General features: G+C 34.9%; 1 protein-coding gene across 4 annotated transcripts in view; it reads left to right on the top strand.

Annotated features, from left to right (window-relative positions):
• Window positions 1–23,800, top strand: part of LOC119829270 — a 90,648-nt gene that overhangs the window by 52,572 nt on the left and 14,276 nt on the right. For 3 of the 4 annotated variants that reach the window (XM_038351694.1, XM_038351695.1, XM_038351698.1), the window contains 12 exons: window positions 3,454–3,559; window positions 4,029–4,160; window positions 4,935–5,046; window positions 5,464–5,582; window positions 5,839–6,851; window positions 7,012–7,226; window positions 7,861–8,031; window positions 8,460–8,617; window positions 9,177–9,269; window positions 10,444–10,722; window positions 11,072–11,190; window positions 11,829–11,973. In XM_038351694.1, the coding sequence (XP_038207622.1) occupies window positions 3,473–3,559; window positions 4,029–4,160; window positions 4,935–5,046; window positions 5,464–5,582; window positions 5,839–6,851; window positions 7,012–7,226; window positions 7,861–8,031; window positions 8,460–8,617; window positions 9,177–9,269; window positions 10,444–10,722; window positions 11,072–11,190; window positions 11,829–11,973 (2,643 nt within the window). In that variant the 5' untranslated portion in view covers window positions 3,454–3,472. The remainder of the gene's footprint in view (window positions 1–3,453; window positions 3,560–4,028; window positions 4,161–4,934; window positions 5,047–5,463; window positions 5,583–5,838; window positions 6,852–7,011; window positions 7,227–7,860; window positions 8,032–8,459; window positions 8,618–9,176; window positions 9,270–10,443; window positions 10,723–11,071; window positions 11,191–11,828; window positions 11,974–23,800) is intronic. The other variant, XM_038351696.1, reaches the window with a different exon arrangement.

Below are 23,800 nucleotides of genomic sequence, written 5' to 3'. Positions count from 1 at the left end.
ATAATATATGTATAAGCAGGTAAGTGACTTTGAAAGCTAAATAAGTCATCATGCGCAAACGCATCGAACGTTGTATCGCTTTGAAGTGCAATTATGGATACATTTTCTCGTCTGAAGTGAAATGAACACTTTCTTATGATAATAATCGACCAACTAATACTTGATGAGTGGATATCACTAGTCCCATACCGTGGCGTGTATTGACTCAACAGGTTTTTAATTGCGACGTAATTACGGCTTGACCGACTATTAAGAGAGGTGTTATTCGTAGGTATGTTTATCTAGACAAACAAACGCTATGGGAATTTTCGTGTATATAGATGTAAATTTATGTTTATAGATTTGTTAATAAATAGTAACTGAACCGATGAACATATTACCAAACATACGTAACTAGGCGCTTACGATGCAGTTTTTTTTATTTGAAAGCCAGCGTATTTGCGATGGTTCCTAGTCATAACAATCGGCAAAAGCTGATAGATTAAATTGATTAAACATTCAAAAATGTTTGATTAAATTTGATTTCACAACTTTCTCAAAGTGGATGTCTAACGAAATGCTTTGCTAATAAGATACGTAATAGTCATTAGTCTGGAGATTCTTAAATTAAAATTTAATATCATGCATTAATGAAGTTATTTGGACATTGGAGATTAACGAATATTTATCTATTTCATCGCGAAGTTAATAGGTCAAAGTGAAAAACATTCAAAAGAAGAGAAAAATGCCATTTTTCCTCATTTCCATACTAGCTGCGTCCCGCGTTTTCACCCGTGTAAGTCTGTATCTCATATAATAAGTTGCCTATGTGTTATTACAGTTGTCCAGCTATCTACGTACCAAATTCCATTGCAATCGGTTCAGTAGTTTTTCCGGTGAAGAGTATAAACATCCATACATATATACATACATCCATACTTACAAATTTTCGCGTTTATAATATTAGTAAGATACGATAGGATATACCCAAGGAAGAGTGAATCAAAGGGTTTCGCTTAGTCTCTAATAACAATCAAAAACACAGGCCGCTACCTAACGGGCCCTATAAATTAACCGGTATAAGCTATTAATCTTTATTTATTGGACCTCCTGGTTATAAATCAACCAATTGTCGTTCAAGCCGTGTGCTAGCTATAAGCTTATAATAAACCGAATGAACTTTGTAAGAAAGTTTTAATAATACTGAACTTAAATTTAAATTTTTAGTTTTATAGCATTGAAATCCCTACTAATATTAAAATGCGAAAGTAACTCTGTCTGTCTCGTACGCTTTCACGCCTAAACCACTGAACCGATTTTGATAAATTTTTTTATGAAGATAGAACTGAACTGGGGAAAGGACATAGGATACTTTTTATCGCGAAAAAAGGGTAGAAAAGGTTGAAAGAGGGGATGAAAAATTGTATGAAAGTTCGTTATTGTCAAACCGATTTTGATGAAACTCGGTATGAAGATGGAGTTAAACGTGGGAAATAACAAACCATACTTTTTAATGCGAAGAAAATACTCCTTACCATGTCGCGAATTCTACGGGCGAAGCCGCGGGCGAAAAGCTAGTAATAATACTTCATTAAACGTTTAATGAATAGAACTCAAAACTCGTTACACATATACATAATATGTATCTATACTTTTCATTAAAATCATAGCAATTACAGTTTTCTAGCTTTGTAGAGTAGGTGAGGAATGACCGGCGTGATTTGCGTACGCGCATAATGTATCTGATGTATGTTATTTAGTGTCTGTTGAGATACGTCGATGTTTGTGGAGTATTTTCCAGACAATTATCTCAATAAAACAATTGGGATAAGTTGATCGACACACAGGCTGAAGGAGGTAAATAATAATATAAATAATCTTATGTATAAATATCAATTGCTGTTCGTTAGTCTCGCTTAAACTTGAGAATGACTGTACCGATTTTGATAATTTTGGTTTTGATGCATTCATAATAGTCCAGGGAAGGTTTAAAAGATAAAAAATACGGTCAAAGGTCAATGGCGTTGCGAAGTTCGCCGGGTCAGCTAGTAATAAATAATAGTGCCTTTTCGTGCGATTAGACCACGTCCTTGGTATAGTGGTTAACGAGTGAGCGTAAACCGAGGGGTCCTGGGTTTGAGTCCCGGTGGAGACGCACAAAAAGAATGTCTCGGTCTGGCAGGACAGAAGGCTGATCACCTACTTGTCCATAAAGAAAATCGATCAGTGAAACAGATGAGTATCATCTGCCCCATAACCCACTGGGGGACACGGGACTTCACTTTTTTTTTCATGCGATTATATTAAAAATGAAATACGATTATAGGTTTAGGTATTTAATAATTGTTTGTATATACTTTTTCTTTCTTTTTTATAGATCCGTTATTAGGTAGTATATACTCATTTAGAGATTAACGTTAATTGTCACGTAAATATATAACGAAATTCTAATAATAACAAACCGGCTGTTTGTTTACAAATAGCTGGCCTTGACCCCACGACCCGACAGGTCACGCGGCGCGTACGCACGATCACTGAGTCACAGGTGTAGGTCGTTCAGATTATACCTAACTGCACCTAGATAAGCTTCAGGATTGAAAACTCGTTTTTTATACATAATTAATAAATGTTTTTAAATGTATGTAATCTACTTTTATAAATAAAATAAAAAAAAATTAGTAACCTACCCCCTATTGACTAAAGAGTTGATATTTGTTTGTGGACGATGTTACCTACGATCTAGGTTAATTGATGAATAGGTTTTACTTCATAAACTATTGTGAAAATTCTTACCTTTGGGACTCGTTTTAATAAGTTTCGTCGAATTGACTTGGCGAAACCAGGGTTCGGTGACGCTATAACATTGCGTATTATTTGTGATCGATTTCCGATCTTGTGATAGGTGAATTATCATTTTTGTTTATATTTAACACTTTACCTTCGCCAAATCTCCAAAAAGGCGAAAAAAATCAGCGCTGCGCATTACGCGTAGCACATGCTAAGTAGTGACCCTATTCAGCACCACACTTATTCATTTATTTTACTTATTTATTCTTTATAGTATATATCAGCGAAAGAAAAACAATAAATTGTCATTGTAAAAAAGACCATGCCGACACATATGCACTAAAAGATGGCCTTATTGCTCAAGAGCAAACTCTTCCAGGCAACCTATTTGTAATGAAAAGTTTAACGTGAACGCGATGGCACAAAGCAATAACTAATATATTATTAACGTACCACAATCGATATATACAACTAATCCAAATATGTATACACATACATAAAAACAAGTATTTAAAGATATACATACAAATAATAACAATACATATATTACAATTTACCGATTAGTTATAAGTCCACATTTTTATTATTAATTTGTAAATATTGTGTTTGTGGTATTAAATAAACAATTTTCTCTATTTCTTTCTTCTTAAAATAATTAAGTAAATAGTATGAATGTTTTGTTCTCAGATGATCAGATCGGGGTAGCATGGGGCAGGCGGGCAGCCAGCCGGCGGAGGGCCGGCCGCGCCGGGTCCACACGCTGCCGAGCGAGCCGCTGCGACACGCACCTAAAGTATGCTATTGATTTTTATTCATACTAGATAGATAGAAGGTTTCGATAGATGTGATAAAGCTTTTATGGTTTAATTCAAATAAAAGACAATCGTATTTCTTTATTTTTACTTTTATTCTTTACGGCACACAGAAATTTTGATAAAAACAGGATATAAGATGCAAAGGGTGACTTTATTGCCCAATAGCAATTTCTTCCAAGCAATTCATACTTGATTGATGCATGCATGATTTAATTAAATTACTTACGGAGTAGAGAACACGACTGACTATAACGCTTGTCTATCCATGTAGCTGTAATGTCCGAAAAGTCGACTAAAAAGCTATGAATCGCATTTAATGTCAAATTTGGACCAATTTCTTCTGAGACACATGGAAATGTCCCGCAAAGCTATTCCATAATCATAGTACATCCCACTTCCACCATGTCATCCTGAAATAATGTAAATTACCAAATGGTTAACTTGCAGGTGCTCCCATCGCTAACAGAGTCTCCCCGCTTACGGAGCACAGACAATGGTGCCATCCTGCACTCCGGCGGCACCATCAGCGGCCGCCGACCCGTCTCCATGACTGTGGATAGGACACCACATGGCCACGTGGTAAGGATATTTAATTATATAAAAATGTATTTAATTATACCTTACTAGCTGTATCCAGCGGGGTCAGGAATTATAATAGCGCCATCTACCGGAATTCATAATAATTAGAGTGAATCAAATACTCATCGTAATGGAAGACACATCAAAAAGTTTTCAATCAAAATGATTATTGCGGAAAAATTACAGATCTGAATACATTAAATGCAGAAAACATCGTGCCCTCGCGCTGAAGTTGATTTAAAAGCCTTTTAGGTTTAAACAGATCTAAGGACAATGTAGATAATGAAGTGGCTCAGTACTCACTTAATGAGGCACTTAAGTAATGAGCAAATAACTTAACTGAGAGCTTCCGGGACCCGGTCCCATTAGTGAAAGATGCTCGAGTCCTAGTTGATATGCAGAGAGTGTATCAATTTAAGGAGTCCATTTCTTGTTCTCTTTTATTTCTTATTATTATATTTGTTGTTTGTTAGTTTCCTTTGGCTTGTTACTTACGAGTATACGTATTAAGCTATTATACATAAAAAAGTAGCATTTATAACTAAAATTCATGCATTTAATAATTTTCGCACCGTATTAAAACTATTGATAGCACATAAATCCTGAGGTGCATTTTGCAATTATTTTGGATAATGTAATTTAAAATGTTGGATTGTTTGAGCTTTAAAAGTTTTAAATAAAATAAATACATTTTCAACTTGCTTTACACACACTTGCTCTTTATATATTATTTCATATTTGACAATGTTATATGTTAATTGTATAAATTTCCAGCATTCCAATATATACCGGTCGCGGTCAGCTGGTGGGGCGGAATGCGAGTTCCGATCGGAAAGGGAGATGCTGCATCGCTCGCACACCAACCTGGACATCCGGCGGAGTGATTGTGAGTAGACGTAACCCAATGACAAGAAAGAAAGAATAAAATAAAAGCAACTTTAGCGAATGAACAGGATTTTAAGATTTCGATTATATTTATGAAATGCCATTGATGTTTGTTTCAAACCAAAAAAAAAACGGCCAGATTTATTGAATACGTCTTAATTCTCATTCCCAACTAGCTGCTTGTACTGGGTTCGCAAGGATTAAACCAGGATAAAAATAGCCCGTATTATTAGGTAGTTTTCTAATGATAAAGCAATTACTAATTTTCATTATCGCGTAGTTTTACAATTAAATAGTAACAAACAAAGAAAATATAAAATCTTTTGTCTTTAAAATTATTAATTAACATTGTGATCCTGATTGGGTATATGGGTATCTAATTGTTTTTCTTCATTTCTTTGTTGTGTTCTTATTACAGCAAGCTTAAACAAGAGGTTTGGGTCGGAGCCGGACCTCAGAGAGGAGGAGCAGAGGCCGAGGTGTAACAATAAACACTTCCGCAAGAAGTACCGTGCACCCCCACCACCAGCTAACGATGTAAGTTATAAAATATAAACCGTAGGCACATGATTTCTCTACAAGATAGCTTTAATAAAATAATTTGTTTTAATTCTCTAAACTAAGTATACTCAAACATTTGCAAACTCAATTTATTGTGTAATTTAGGCTCATCATTTTAAATTTTATAGATATGTTTTATTTAGTTGCTAAAAAAAAATGCTTGCCTGCCACAAACTAAAAAATTCGAGACATTAAAATGCATGAATACAGATTCCATTCTACTTTATTTCAGCACTGTGAAGGATCGTCGCCAGATTGCGTCGATGGAAATGAAAAACGTGAACCTCAGAAGAAATTGAGACTCTTCCGTACAAGAAATGAGACTAAAAAACTGAATCCACTGAAACTAGAAACGAAACCCGCCTACAGAAGTACGTACACCGACTTCAAGTCACTTGACTTCACCGACACGTCTTTCGAGAGACGATACAGATCACCGTGTAAGGACAAGGATCACCTTAAATATCCAGATAATGTAGATATGCTACAGACAACTACTTCTTTAAAGAGAGAAGAAAGGCTGTTGCAAGGAAGACAAGATTACAGGAACAAAACAGATCGAGTGAGCGGATGCCGGGCTAAAGCATCAAAAACAAACGAAAATAACGAAGCGTGGAAAACACCACTTTTGAACAGGAACTTTAGACATTCCGAGAGATTTAGCAAAACTGAATTTCAATTACCTTCTCTGAGAAGAGAAAAAACATTTGATAATACGCTCGCGATAAGTGAAAGTGAATCTCCAAGAACTACGCATGAAAGTAGGCTGAAAGCTGTTGGAGACCAAATTACAGCAAACAAACTAGATAGCAAGTCGCCTTTGAGAAAATCTCTTCCTTCATTATTGCACAGAAATAATGAAGAAAAAGATGAATTTCAAATGGAACTCAAGAAGGCAACGAGTAGAATAAGAAACGAGTTAGTTAGTAAAAGTAATGTTAGTACCAAAACTAGTCAGAATGATAAAACGAAAGTGAACCCAACGAAAACACAAGTCAAAGAGTCTAGTCTTAACTCGAAAGATTGGAAACCAAGTAATGTTAGACGACCATTGAGTCGGATCAATGAGATTAAAACTAAAACCGTCGAAGATAAAGCGAAATGTACGGATGCAAAGAAATCTAACACAGATAGAAAAGAAAATGTTAAAACCTTACCCGACAGAGGACAAGCGTCTGGAAAAGAATCTACGCCCGAACATTCACCTACGAGGATAAAAGAGCCTCTTGCTAAACCACAAGAAAAGTAAGTAAATACTTTTAAATGTTTCAGATTTGATAATTCAATTCAAACATACGAAGATAAATAAAGCAAGGATAATTATTAAAACATAAAAAATGCTTATTTCAATATCCCTTTACTAAGCTTATACATCATTCTCTTTATCTATAATGTTTTTCAACAGACAAAAAGCACCTTCGAAGCATTTCTACTTCGGCATGATAGAAAGCAAGCAAACAGAAACCCAGGATCATTTGAAAGACTTCCCGGGTCTCGGCAGTCCCATCATCGAGGAGTTCAGCAACTTCCACCTGATCGAGAAGAAACTCCTGGGCTACCATGAAGAAGATGAATTGGATAAGTTCAACGAGAGATTGAAACAAAGCTGTAAAAGAAATCGTAAGTTGAAAACTCTAGTCTCCCCGTGACTACGCTCACTGTAAAGTGTTCGAAACGTCGGGTTAATTATATAATGAATAAATCGCGTTTAAAATCAGTCAAAAAGTTTTTAATTTTTAAGTTGAAAACTGATATTTAAACTTAATTATTGAAAATTAATTGTCCAATGTCTATAATGAAAAGTTATATGTTAGAATTCAGAAGATGGGCCGTTTGATATTTATTTTTTACGTAATAAGAATGGCATAAGCCAATACTTATAAATTGATCATTATTCGCATTTTGTTATTCGACTAAATTATTACTCTATCTACAATTTTTTCTTAATTCTATCCAATGAGAAGTTCATGATTTAACTATTAAATTATAAGCCAATTCTATTCACATTACATTAATTTTCCGAATATGAAAATGATTCAATAAATTTTTTCATTGTAATTGTCATCGTGTGTATATTCCTGCATTTTATACCATACTTCATTAAGAAATTATTTAAAGAACAGAAAAAAATATTATCACAAGACGAGCCCGCGTCAACGCCTAACCTTTCTACCACCAAACAGTAATATCGGCAATCGAATTTCTTCTACTCCTTCGGTATCATATGGCTAAGGGACCAATTCATTGTCTCCAGTATCATCGGAGTCAGCGCTATCCTCCGGGTCGGAAGGCTCGTGCTCTGAGGGCTCGCTGGGCATCGCTCTGCGCCTGCGCCCCACACTGCCCAAAAAGATGCCCAACGCGCCTCGCTTCTCGCCCGCCGCCGCGTGGAGGCAGCTGGCCAGCTTGGATGCTCATCTTGCTGGTGAGATTCTTTTAAACAATTATGGTTGGTTACAAACCCGAACTAAATAATTTAAATGTGGGATAATTTAATCAATAAAAATCCTTAATGGTAAAATGTAATCATTAAAGTTGATTAGTAGAATTATCTGTGGTTACACACGCTATGTTTAAATGGCTAACGTCTAGAAAACTTAAATTACTTAAGTAGGATATAAACAGCTTTATTAATACTGGTTGCTTTGTCGGGAATCATTATTATTGCTATCCAAAAATCTTCTAGCTACTGAAATAGCTAAGTTGTATTTTTCATTACAAGAACACATCATTTACGTCATAAAAAAATTAAAGCGTTGAAATCTCAATCGAACGATGAAATAGAGCGCAAAATATCATAACAAATCTTATTGCAATGCATAAAGTAAACATGTAATTCTTTAACTATTACAGAAACTCGGCCACTTGCCGTAGAAGTAAAGATGTCTGCAGACATATCGGGCGACTCGTCGCCTCGCTCAGAACAATCCGCGGATAAATCTGGAGATTCCGGTATATCTGGTGACCACGCACACAGCGATCATCGGATAGACTCGCCGTCCAGACATCATGTAAGAAATATTTGATAAATAATGTAGATTCATCTCTTGTGACCTAATTATGTATCTTCATAATCTTAGAATTCCATGGTAATTTTTTATACAGCCGATGTCACATTGAGTTTTTCTGGGGGCGTCTGTCTCTGTAAATTATGTCATACGAACTTTGGCCTTTTTTTGATCCCCTACTCGTTACACATTATTTTATTTTAAGAAGCCCTATCCCCTGACGTGACGTCACACTTTTTCGGTTTTCAGCAGGCATAAAAAAAAAAGCGAAAAAGCGGTTTTGATTGTAAGATCGAATCTCTAAATTTAAATTTCGAAGAATAGTTCATATTTTAAATCTTATCATGTGGCGTCACAAAGTTTCTGAGCCGTCCTGACCCTTGTCACACTATGTTACATTTCTATCTTTACATATATGTGACATAGTGTGAATAGGGTCCCCAAGGGTGACACTACCTCGTTTAACGTGTGACATAATTTATGGATAACCGCTTGGCGACTTTTCAATTTTTCCGAATCGGTGTTATTAAATAATAATATATAATTGTGTCCTAATGTGTAGGTGGCCCCCGACGCGACGTGGACCCCGCAGCAGGACCTGGGCGACAGCGGGTCGGAGGGCGCCGCGCCCGCGCCTGCGCGCCGCGACGACAAAGTGAGCCCGCCCCCTGGCGTGCGCGGGACGTTAGGACTGTCTGAAATGAATTATCTCTATTTTGCTTTATTTTTATACTATCGGAAACGTGAGACTGCTAAATACAAATCAAAATAGAATATACCTATAATTATGACGTTCTAAAATTGTATAGACTTTTACAAGAGTATGTACACGTGTACATTTAATCAGTCGTGCAATATATATTTATTATTTATTATTATCTCTTTGTTGCCACGCCGTTGAACTAACGATCTAAGTAATATTCTGCTATTCAAACATCTAAGAAATAACTTGGATATAGCATTATGCTTAGCTTATCACGATTTATTTAAATTTCAATGCAATATACCATCTTTCGTCAAATAAATTAAAAATACAAGAGTCTAAAGGAACTAGTGAATATATATTTCATTTCAGACATGACAGTAGTTTATTTTTCTTATTTATGTATTCACATGTGACTAACATGAGAAGCCTAACCTCCCGTGTACCAAGGAGGAATAACGGTAAATTGTTCTTGCTTCTCTTCTACTGTTCTCAACATCTATTATTAACGATTTACTAATGATATTTATCTCATATAAACGCTTAAATCATATTTAATGTATTTGTTTTTAAATTCCGTACGTACGTACGTATAAGTTTTTAAAACCTGTAACATTATTTGGACGTTCTTTTTAAATTTAAAACTCAAAACTATTGATATATCCAGCTTATTTTAGTATTTTAACGCGATCCGTAAAATTGTAAACCTAAAACAAGCTACAGTTAATTAGTAGTTTTCGTTACTGTATCATTATTATCTACGAGTATGTATGCACATTAAAACCTAAATCTATTATTTTTTAAATTTAAACTTTAGCGTTATATCTCTCGATGGAAAATGGAACAAGAATATCATATTAATTTTAAATTGTACGTAAAATACTTAAGTTGTGATTGATCCGTTATCGACAACAATCCTCTCAATTTTTCTCTCATTTCCTCTCAATTCCTGATGCAAATTTTCTATCCAGCTCTTATACAGTGCTTTTCTCTGTTTCATCTAATCATCAATACTTCAGTTTCTTTCTCTTTAACTATTTCTAAGCCAATTCCGCTCGCTTCCTTGGCTAACAACCAATTTATCATTATTCCTCGTAAGCTTTAAAGAACTACGAACGCCGCATAGTTTAAAGGCATGTCGTGTTTCTACGAATGCTTTCAGGGGAAACCAATGCAGCACGGCTTCAACAGTCTCCAGAAGTTTCGGAAGTCCGTCTCCGGTGCATTGGGAGCGGCGCTGGGTTCTAGAAAGTTCGATCTGGAACATGAACCGATGCTGAATGAGCCAGAACAGAACTGGTTCTTGACGAAAAGCGCGCCAAATTCCCTCAGCAACCCCATGCTGTTCCAGCCGCTGAGGGTGAAAAATGAAGAGATAAAGGAGGAGTCAGAGATGTTAGAAAAGGTAAAAAAAACGTGGTAATACATTCTTGGGTACAATTTATAAGTGTCCAATAATAATAACTTTTAATCTGTTTAAGATATTGACGGTTACATCACAATTATTATTGTAGAACGCCATTGAAAAAACATTTGGCACTATTTTTAATACATTTTTTTTATGTTGTCAATTGAGACATAATTGAAGCATTTTTAAGAGTTAGAGCTCAGAGTTAGGATTCGGGGAAAACTAATAAAATTAGAGATCGTTTCTTTATCTTGCCCTTTATGTGAATAGATGAAATGTATTAATTGAAGAATGCTTAAAACATTGGTGGTGATGATGATGCCAATGATGATGGTGACGTTGCTAGGAGGAGAGCAGCATGTGGCGCGGGTCGGCGGCGCTGTGCTGGGGCGCGCACGTCATGTACCTGCCACCCGCGCCCGACCAGCCGCACTCGCTGCCCGCGCCGCTCGACCGACCTGTCAGGTGAAGCGTTATATCAAACTCTTGGCTTGCCTTCGATTAGAGTCCTTAAGTAGGCGTTTAACAAGTTTTTCAATATAAACGATATTGCACCTTTTATTCAAAATACACGTGGAGGCCAAAATGTACTTTTTTTTTCAAATTATATCGACTTTCTACTCAATGTACCAGTTCGATAATTAATTTTTTTGTTTTTATAGCATTGCTTGCAAATTTTTATTTTATGAAGTCTATAAACGTGTCGTGTCGCATGACCTTATAAATAATATGTAATACTTTTTTTATATTTAAACACGTTATGAATATTTATGGGAGTCGACCACGCTTCGGCACGAATTGGGCCAGCTCGCACCGGGGAAGTACCACACCCCCACAGAAAACTGGCGTGAAATAGTGGCATGCCACTGTGTTTCGTACGGTGAGTGGAGAGCCGGAGGCCCGTTTCCTTTTCCTCACCCGTCCTAGTCCATTCCTTCTTTCCAGTCGTTAATCCTTTTCTTTTCCCTTACCCCATAAAAGCGGGCAGCGCATTCACAGAGGTACTACCTTTGCGAATGTTTATGGGCGGTGGTGATCGCTTACCATATTACATAAAAAATATTTACCACGCTTTAATTGTAACACGCCCTTACGTCACGTAGGAGCAAATCGAGCGGTTGCCTGGAGACGGCGGCGCGCGCAGCCCGCGCGGCGCGCGCGGCGCTGGCGGGCGAGATGCGCGAGCGCGAGCGCTCCGCGTCGCCGGAGCTCGCGCGCGCCGTGCCCGCCCGCGTCGAGCCAGTCACTGTGAGTCTTTGTTTTTATATCTTTGACCGGCAACACATTATTTCCCTAATATTGTAGGTGCAACTGGACGACGAAGGACACTTAAAATCAGGTGACTCGTCTGCTCGCTTGCCTGCTTTATCACATAATTAAGAAAGTACCCTTGAGCCTCAACGCAAATGTTATAACTTATAAGTTTGGCGTCGATATATGTTTGTCTGTGGCATCGTAGCAAATGGATGAATTTCAGATGTTGATGCGGTAATTATCCATTTGAAAGCCAGTATATTTATGCTATCTACGCAACAATTTTAAAGAATGTTTTTCTATTATGTACGCAACATCATTCGGACATACTAAAGTCACGTCAATGGTACATCCATTATATAATATTACTGAGCTGAAAAGTTTGTAGGCTTGAACTCGTTAATTTTAGGATGCATTGGTTTCTTTTTTTTTTTGGGGAGCTGTTTTTTAACCAGGAAGTACCTATATAACGTTAGCTTATCACGCTGCGGCCAAAGGAAAACGAAATTCTTAATGCGAATAAAATCGTGGGGCACAAATACTTTTTCATAAATAATACTGATAAATTCATGTCTGCACTATTAAAAATTTGATTGTCACAATAACCTGAAAACACATACTTTCGAATTAGTACTCAAAAACTGTAAACCATAAATATGCAACCATTTTTACTTTGAAAAGTTGTTACGGTCTGTGCAATTTAAATTTGGAACACTGATAAAACAATAAAATAGCAATGACTCACTTCTCACAATATCAGATTTACAATGTAGTTCGTAAAAATTAAAAAATAAAATAAAATAAACAAAAAAAAAAAATTGACAGCCTCCAAAATTCTCAACAATCCTACTATCTTATCATATCTTACTAATATTATAAATGCGAAAATTTGTAAGGATGTGTGTGTGTTTGTTGCTATTTCACATAGTAGCTACTGAACCGGTTGCAATGAAATTTGGTACGCAGATAGTCGGACAACAGGAATAACATATAGGCAATTCTTTGTTCCGATATGCCTACGGGATATGGACTTACGCGGGTGAAACCGCGGGGCGCAGCTAGTTAACTTACAAACACGTGTTCTCTTAAAATCTTCACCAATATTTTAATTTATTTGAATGCTGATCTTAAATCCAGTACAATCTGATATCTCTAGCTATTCCTTGTGTTACGGTATACTCCCAGCATATGACCTGCTTCTTAATTCCATCAATTAGCAGGGTTCCCCGAAGTGTCGCGCGAAGTGAATTTCCCACGCAGTTACAATTAGCACTATACACTTCCGCACTTAGACCTTTTGTTCGCTATTTGTTGAAGCAAGGACATAGTTGTTTGATTAGCGAACAGCGATACGGTTCATTGAGGTCTTAACTAATCGAGATTCAGAATTCGTAATAGGAATTAGGAAAAACGTTATTGTCTGCTGGTTGAAAGATAACTTGAACTATGGAGATACTCGTTCTTTTTAATTTATCTATTTTCTGAATTAATTTGGTAAAATCCTACTGTAACTAATCCTACTAGTCCTACTAATACTATTAAAAATGCGAAAGTTTGTAAGGATGTGTGTGTGTTTGTTGCTATTTCACGCAAAAACAACTGAACCGGTTGCAATGAAATTTGGTACGTAGACAGCTGTACAACTGGAATAACATATAGGCAACTTTTTATCCCAATATTCCTACAGGATACGGACTTACGCGGGTGAAACCGCGGGGCGCAGCTAGTGTTATATATGCGAGAGTTTGTAAAAATGTATGGTTGTATGTTCTTTACTCTTTAACGCTATCTCCACTGAAAGGTTTTTGATGATACTAAACATATGCTTAAGTACCAGGTTACACACTTTATAAGTTTTTAAAAATTCTACCTTCATCCCGATCTAGCCATTACGGTTTATAAGACACGGCTTGGTGACAGACGGATATATAAACAGACCGAAGCACAGCGAACTATTAGTAAAAGGGTCCAGTAACCCAACCGCACAGTCATGTAAATAGTTGATTAAAGCATACATTACCAAGCCAATGCTCCAATCGTCACCCTCATTGTGATTCCGGTAAAGTCAAAAGTGGGGAAACGAACATGTTTTGAGTTCGGCCTCGCTTGTTATGAATTCCTGAACGTAATACTAAGAGGGTAATGTCAGGTTTCGTCATAATACTGCCATAAATGTTTGGTTAATGACCGTTTAGATACGTGTTATGGTAAATGATGATGTCTTCAGTAGGTGTTTGATGTAACAATATAATTATATATCTTTTTTATGTCATTGTTGGCAATGGAGCTGGTGGGTCGTCTGATAGTAAGCGCTACCAACGCCCATGAACATTTTGAGAGGCGTAAGGTCGATTGCAGACCTTACGCCTCTACAAATGGATTGCCGACTTCAAATTGGAAAGGGAATGAGAAAAGACTGACGAGAAGAATAAAGAAAAGAACTGGGAAGGGTAAGGAAAGGCTATGTGCCTCCGGATCTGGACCTCTTAGTATTTGTATTGTATGGCCTTTGAACTCCTTAAACTAAAGCTATAAGATAGCTACGAAAACACACATGTAGCGAAATAAACTATACACATTAAACTAGCCCAAGTAACAAACATAAAATAAACAAACGTAGCTATCATATTAATATAACTAAATATGATAAGATGTTTTCGAAAATCACGTCTCAAAATGACAAGATATGTTAAATGCAAGCGGTAGCCCAACGGGTTCTATGAAACAGCCAAATGTCACGAATTAAACGTTACATACGATGCTGTATTTAACACAGCTGTACACTTTTATTAATTTACATGTGACTGGCTGCCGCGTGTTTAGAATACTTCACGTCACACCGTTTTCTGGATTACATTACTATAGAGAATAATAATAGCCCACTTCTGAGTACACTGCTTCTAAATTGTGGTACGGTGTTTGTGGGGACGTGGTTGGAATGTAATATTTTCAGGTGTTGTTTGTAACCCTCAATTTATATGTGAATATATGGGTAGGCTAAGAAAACATATAAATAAATCCTTCGTGATTAATAGATAATGGTATCTAGAAAATAATTGTTCTATATTCTGAATAATTGCCAAGTCCATGGCAAAATGTATACTATAGTCACAGATATTAAATACTTTACTATATTTAAAGATTTTTCAATAGATATAAGCAATACGTATAAAACCAAGTAAATGCTGATTTAAAGTAAGTAAATATAAAAAAACTGTAACGAGAAAATAATCATCAATCAATATATAAGCAGACTAAACGATAAGAATAGATGAAAAGGGACAAAATATATTTTGATCCAACAAAAAATTTAATTATATTATATAATACATAGTAAAAAACAACTGTACGTAACGTAAAAATGTCAACAATTACTGTCACATACACAACGTAAACAATGCAGTGGGGAGCGCCGCCGCCGTGCGCACGCGCAGTTGTAGTTGTTGATGTGTTAGCGATTGGTTGTGTGTGCGTTAGACACGGGAGTACATCGTAAGTTCGTTTTGTGATATTAGTTTTAGTGATATTTAATAAGATCGTACTTATTATACCTAGGATATAGAATTAATTACTGTTTTATTTTATTTTGTAAGTATTAAAAAAAAAACTGGGGATTGACGAAATTTTTGGTATATTACTAGCTGAGATATATTATTTAAATAATTTTTCTTGACTCTAGCAACTACAATATTATTAATATAATATAGACGTCATTTTTTAAAAAATATTAATGGAAATCTTAGATTATTCTAAATAACCATTAAAAAAAAATTACGACTGTTAGAGGAAAAACAAAATGTAAGAAAATGTACTTGAAATTAACACAAAAACGATTTACTATAAATCAAGGCGTTGAATTGTAAGCAATATTACTACAATTTTTCGACAGTCAATAATAACAGTCAATCTCACGAATACATTATAATCAAACGGTTACTACAATCTTAAAGCGACATATATATACTACGTTAAAATAAAACAAATAATTTGAGTTGTAGCATGATTTATATAGACTTCATACGCGTTATATAATTAAGTATTCTATATAACGATGAAAACATGCTTTATGTGTACAACAGATCTCCAATTATTGTTACGATTACAACAACCGTCATGGCTAATAAATTCTATCATATAATGCCCTATTACAAAATCTATGTAAAATGAACTTTATATAACGCCAGCTTGGCCGTATCCGCTTTCTTTGTAACGACGCGTAAGGTAATAAGAGAAGGATGTTATTAATTACAAGAAGTATGATTTATGAATCGTAGACCATCCTATCCCACAATCGCTTACCATCAGGTGAACCACCACCAGCTTGGTTGCCCGGTATGACATCAAAAATTCTTTCTTATTAGAGTGGCGCAGTGACCCTAAAGAAAGTCTTGGCCTCCAACCATAAGAGACTATATCCTGCACTATCTCATGCCAGTTTTCAATCTGGAGGGTGCGCACTTTTCCATTTAACGTTTTTATGAATTAATTTAATATTTCGTAATTATAATCGAAGCAATCTATTAATTCCTCTGTTTTATCAGATATATTATTAATTCTAAAAATAGCTAAAATAAAATTCATAACTTTTTTTCGTTCACTCATATTTTCAGTTTATGTAGACCTAAGTATATTATGTATAATGAATGAGAATATACAAATACAAATAATCTTATCCTAGCTTATGATCCTTTTCCAGCAGAAGGTATCACGTCTTGCTGAATTATAGGGTGTATTTTTTTCCAAAATCTACAAGTTTCATAGTTGCCAACGATGGACAATATCCTAAAAATCCAATGCACTTTTGACTATAAACAAAATCAATCTAGGGACATCTTTAAATATTTTTTCATGTGGCCATCTTGCATGATGTGATGCACTTGAAGAATTCACTGCGTAATAGCCTACTAGTAAATTATTATATATGCACGTGACGGTTTTTGAAAAGTGAAAGTCACTTTTGCTTTTATCTTTCGAAACGCATCTGATATTATCATCAAATTGTTCAACATGGCTTTATTTTATTTAAATTTATGTAAAGTGCTCTTTGGTTTACTAGTACATTTGATTTAATAAGAAAATTAACCATTTTTATTTGCTAAATCTCTCAAACAATACAATTAATATTTTCATGTATGTATTATGTATGATATTGTTATTTATTACTACCGGTCCGCCCCGGCTTCGCCCGTCGTACATATATAGCCTATAGCCTTCCTCAAGAAATGGGCTATCTAGCACTTTAAGAATTTTTCAAATCGGAGTAGTTCCTGAGATTAGCGCGTTCAAAAAAACAAACTCTTCAGCTTTATAATGTTAGTATAGACTTGCATTTACTTGTGAAAGATATCAATTAATTTATTAAAATTGTGTACAAAAAGTAAAAGGCGAGTTAATATTTTAACAACTTTACCAAAATATATTAAACAAGCTCTCATCCCGGCTCCGAACTTGTTTTACCCAACAAAAACTAAAATAAAGCATATTCCACTTAGATGTAAAGAAAAAACGTAGCTTCTAGATGGTGAAATAACTTTTGGTCGAATAGTTTTTAATTTTAATTATAACAAATAACAAAAAGTCATCATTCGTTTAGATTATTACACACGCAAACATATTAATATAAAGTGTTGTATATATTAAGCAATTGTGTTTAAAGCTCACATAAAATATATAATTAATTGAAAAATTATATTAAGCGACCAGCTATTTACATTTTAATGATATGAAGATGAGACTTGCATAAGCACAGATTATCTATCCATTTATCATATATCAATTAATGCGACATTGCATTGAGTAATATTATTGATAAATAACTATCTTATATAAATATGTCCTTAACTAATAACAGGTGCGTTTTTCAACCGACTTAAAAATTTCATGATACTGAACCGATTTTCATGATACTCTTTTTTATTTGAAACCTGATCTGATGCACTGGACTGATTTCAATAAATCTTTCACCATTAGAAGGCTGAAACTTCACTGAGTGACTTAGGCTATATATGTACCACGGGCAAGCCCGGGCGAACAGCTAGTAGACTATATATCAGTTAAGCAGCGCAGCGAAGACCACAGCTATTAAAATTATGCATGTAAAATAAAATATATTTATCACGTTTTACTATAGTGTCGTATCGTTATAAATATATTAAGAATATCGACTATAGCAATGCAATTTACGTGGAGGTGACCTTCTCGTGATGTCATCCCACTAACCATTATGTTGTGAGCAGTTGTGATCGTAATTATATCATGCTAAGTTCAAGTCAGTGTCAGGGATTTGTTGTACGATTATTGTCGTCAATAGCAGTTGTAATTTGACAAAAACTATAATTCATATAACTGTCCTTGATAAAGGAACCTCTACTTATTAAAACATAAGATATAATAAGGAACTAAATCGAATTTAAACGGAACACGCGGGACGCAACAGCTTTGAAATGAAAAAAGAATCATAAAAAACGGTTCACCCAGAAGAAACTTGTGTAGTTTACCCAAAAAAAATTGAGAATATCTACCTTTTTTGAAGTCGGCTGAAAAGATATGTCAGCAAAATGAAACACGTCTATTATTTCAGCGACAGAGGGTATTCAATCCCAAATTGAAATTTTATACATATTATATGTGAAGATGTGAGAATCGCTTTTCTTTATAAAATACATCAGTACATGTAATACTAGCTGCGCCCGTGGTTTCACCCGCATACTTCTGTATCTCTTAAGAATATCGGGGTAAAAAGTTGCCTATATGTTATTCCAGTTGTGCAGCTGTCTACGTACCGAATTTCATTGCAATCGGTTCAGTAGTTTTTGCGTGAAAGAGCAACAAACACACACACATCCTTACAAACTTTCGCATTTATAATATTAGTAGGATTAGTAGGATTAATATACATATTTTAATCCAATTTCATCCTAGATTATAACACCTTGAAAGGCAATGTTAAAAGTTACTCACTAACTGTAGTTACATTTGTAATATTTCGTTAGAACGAGGGCGTAACAAATCTAAATAAGCCAAGGCACATATAACATAATACTATATAGTATACCACAGAATAATAACTACAAGTACTGCCAAGGTATGCGTATTATAAGTAGTAAATGATGCGTGTATGAAGTTACATTGAATAAAAATAACGAAACTATGAAGTATAAGATGTTCCAAATTTTATAACAGTGTACCGTCGGCAAATTTTTTGCAGGGCATTGTCGGAATAGCGAATCTGTAATATTATAATGTACTGCATATAGTTCCTGAAGTTTTACAAGCATTTCATTGTCGGACTATCGAATCTATCAGATTATTACTGCCTATAGGCCCCCAATTTTCCGGAATTTCTAGAAAATGTTTCCTTGTAAATCGACAAATTGCGGATACAATGATATTTGAGATGTTTCTATTAGTTCAGTCTCAGAAGTTACACATACTTATTTGTATGTTCAATTTATTAACTTAAGAAAGTAGTAACAACATTGTATTACATTAGAGAAATAATTATCACATTAACAAAATAAAAACTATCAGACAATTGTTAGTGTACAAGCGGCGGTTGTACCTGGATCGCAAAATAAATTGGTGATTACTAATTTTACAATTCCTCGATGCCTTGAATTAACAATTTTATAAACGCAGCCATAACAATTTAAGTCACGTATTAAAATTATGCATTACAAACATTAAGATACTAACACGCAATTAGAGATTTAAGGATATATATGTTAAGGAAGGAAATCATAACACAAGAGTAACATGGTAATAAAAACAAAGTTTAATGATTAATTTCTGACACTCCATCAATACAATAAAAACTACAAACTTGGGTGTAACCTCCGCTGATGTCACGATCAAATATATTCGACAGGTTCCATTTACTATTGGATATAATTTATCATTTTTTTTTATTATGTTTGTGACGAAAGAGCGTTTTTCATCGCTCATCATAATGCTTTATTGCGCAGTTTTTTGGCTTTAACTGAGGACATGTCAGGACGCACCAATCAAATTCATAACAGACATCATCATCATCATCAGCCCATACATGTTCCCACTGCTGGGACACAGGCCTCTTATGAGGGCTCTCTCTCCATAACAAGCACCTTTACTAATTTTATAAAACTGAAGAGTTTGTTTGTTGTTTGCACGCAGTAATCTCAGGGACTACTGGTCCGATTTGAAAAATTATTTTAGTGTTAGATAGCCCTTTTATTGAGGAAAGCTATAGACTATATATGTACCACGGGCGAAGCCGGGGCGGACCGCTAGTATATTCATAAGAAGCACGTGAAGCTATGTATGTAAATGATTTACTTGCTGTACTGTGACGCCAAAAACAAGAAAAAAGACATAATGTTACCACAGATAACGTAATCATTGTGTAGGTAACCAGTACACCGTACAACGAACTAATTAGTGCGTTCGAAATTCAAAAATTGTTCTTTATGACAGTTGCCATAGATATACTAGTGGTGAAAACAATTTACGAATTTATAAGACATTCAGTTATTATGCTTAAATGCTTTTTTCATCCAAAAGAACATGTACCAAATATGATGGTATTGTAGGCATATTTGTACAATAAATTGCTGCTAAGCTCTTCTATAGAAAGCAGAAACTGTTTGTTAGAGGGTATTTGCATTTTGCCATTCTTCTAACTGGAACCTTGCGATATCTCTAAGCTTTGTAAAATAATGAAAACGCGTACAAAGTAATAACAACAATTAACCAATTTCTCGCAGCGAGTAACACGATGATTGACCGAACAGTTATCCCGTTTAATTAAACTTCATATCCAACAGCTTTGTAACGGGTTCAAACAATTTTAACGAAGTAAACTATATTTTTATGTAAAAATTTAAAAACTAAGATCTTATATAATAACAATATTATTTGTAGTATATCTATTATTATATAAATAGCTAACTGACTTATCTATAAAGGCTCAGATCAAATTATTCAATCGATCGGGAAGAAATTTGGCTTGCAGAGCTAGTATGATGTAGGTATCCGCTACAAAAGGATTTTTATAAACTACTGCAAGATGATAAAAGGGGGTGAAATTGTATTGATGTGTTTGTTCCTGTCGATGCAGGTACCTGTATGGTCTTCGATATGTAGATTATACTCTACGAGCTTCCTTCGTAAAGGTGACCAATGCCCATATGCTTATTTTGTTTTGAAAATGACAGCTTATGCGAGTTTTTGACATTTTGATAACAATGTCATGTCATGAAATGATATTAAAATTTTACATACGTTATTTTTCCTATGAAAGAGTCAGTCATTTGTAATTTAACCTGACTGTTTTATGCATTTTTTTATATTTTTTGTTAAAAACCAATGCTCGACCACTATATATTTCTTTATATTAACATAATGATGACTACATCTAGTTAAAAAGCATCAATTTCGTAAAAAGCAATAACAGCAGATCATAGATTACAGACGGCCATTAATAATGAATTTTAATTTTTGTTGCATTTATGTTATTTGACGTAACGTAACTGTTAATGTTTGGAAACACGCTTGTGCCATTTATAAGTAGTTTAATGCTTAAACACAAATTATTTTTGAATAAATAAATTTATTTTTTAAAAAGCAAAAGGAATTATCTTCGCCTACACAGTTTGTACTCACTTCAATAACGCTTTCCAAGATCAAGAATTAAGGCCACTTATACTAAAAAAAAATACATGCAGATAAATAAAAACTGTCATTAGCTTATGCTCCAACAACGGAAAAGAACTCGAAGGAACCAAGTCATCGAACGAACAAACAATATATCGTATCATAATACATCTTGTAAACGCACTTGGCTGGTAGTGAACGAAGTTGTAAGTCAATAGGATTATGTTATTTATTCTTGGGATTATTGAGTTTTCCTCAAAAAAAATTATACAAATATTAGTTCAAAGCAAGTTCCATTAAGTCATCTCGTCAGTAAATGCTCATATCGGCACGCGAGGTCGCCCGTCCTCGAACATTATTGTTTGCGAACACACCGTGAAACTGTCCTAGTTACCCACGCTGAGATGAGTGAAGTGTAGTAACTGTTTTATATGTGGTAGTCGAGCATGCTTCGGCACGAATTGGTGCCGCTCGCACCGGGGAAGTACCACACCCCCACAGAAGACCGGCGTGAAATAGCATTCTGCTGTGTTTCGTTCGGTGAGTGGGGGAGCCGGAGGCCCATGTCCTTTTCCTTCCCCTTCCCAGTCCTTTCCTTTATTCCTCTCGCAAATCCTTTCTTAATCCCTTCCCAATTTAAAGTCGGCAATCCATTTGTGGAGGCGTAAGGTCTGTAATCGACTTTACGTCTCTACAAATGTTCATGGGCGGTGGTAGCGCTTACCATCAGGCATCCCACCAGCTCAATTGCCGACTGTGACATAAAAAAAAAAAAAAAAAAAAAAAAAAAAAAAAAACGTATGTCTCATTTACAATAAACTGTATGTATTATGATATATTGTATTCGCTATTTCCCCATATACTACCCAAAATCCGTAAAAATTACTATAATTCAAAGGCTTATAATGTGTGAATAAAAAAATGGAAACATTACAATATATCTTCTTATCTGAAAAAACTATTTCTTTCTTGTGAAAAGCTAAATAAATATAGATATTCGCTGTTCCCAATTCAAATTACATTTATGTCAAAACAATCCACAACAGCTGACATGTTTTCCCGCGCTCACAAATGAATACCATCTTGAAAACAATTTGACATGAATTTGAGTTTATGGTTACCAGTGACATTATCCTGTCTTCCAAGGACATTTCATTATGGCCGAACAATGAACACGTGGACATGCCCTGAATGTTTGTCATTGTTTAACAACAATATAGCAGTCATAATATAAATTATTTGTTGATTCATTGCGCGTGGGGCATTTTGTCGCAGTTATTCAATGTTTATTCAATGATTCTTTTTAACATTTCATTACGACTGATTAAGCTAATATCGATTCTTGTCTATTTATACATAATTTATTAAGCTTATAAATTTATGGTCCTAAATTGGCTTCTGATAAGATTAAAGCACGTACTAACATTTTAATATATAACATACTAGCTGCGTATCCCCTAGGAATATCGGTATAAAAAGTTGCCTATATATTGTTATTCCAGTTGTCCAGCTATCTACGTACCAAATTTCATTGCAATCCGTTCAGTAGTTTTTGCGGGAACAAACACACACACATCCTTACAAACTTTCGCATTTATAATATTAGTAGGATTAATTGGATAGGAATTTTATCGTGGCAAAAATATACCTTATTAATAAAAATAAATTGAGTATGTAATTTTAAAACTCATCGTTTGTAAGTGGAAATTAGATTTGAAATCGTAACTAAATATGCACAGTTGGCACATAATGTTTAAACAGCTGAGTGCACACTTCGTAACACCATCGACACGATCGTGGCAGGTTTGAGTTCTTAGCTTTGTTTATGGGTTTCGAATTCATATTTAAATATTTAAGAAGTGAAGAAAGTTTGTACATGGTTTGTAATAATAATGTAATGCATACTTTAAGATATATATGGTAAGAGGAATGGCATAATGTGATGATAAGGTACATGTTTTATATTGTGATGGTGGAAATGACAGATAATTACGTGTAATATTAATCGTTATAAAGCACCATGAATATTATTAAATACTTTAGTGTTATTGTAATAAATCTTGGTACCTATATCATGAACGAAATGAGCAGCGGATGATGCTGAGCGTTCTGATTGATCAATTGATTTTTTTTATTTGCTATTCTGCGATTTTAACTGACCAATGGGAGACGGCCTTTTTTTTTTTTTTTT

This window comes from Zerene cesonia, chromosome 10 (assembly GCF_012273895.1).
Source record: "Zerene cesonia ecotype Mississippi chromosome 10, Zerene_cesonia_1.1, whole genome shotgun sequence".
Classification (NCBI taxonomy): domain Eukaryota; kingdom Metazoa; phylum Arthropoda; class Insecta; order Lepidoptera; family Pieridae; genus Zerene; species Zerene cesonia.
This window is presented reverse-complemented; position numbering and strand designations above follow the sequence as displayed.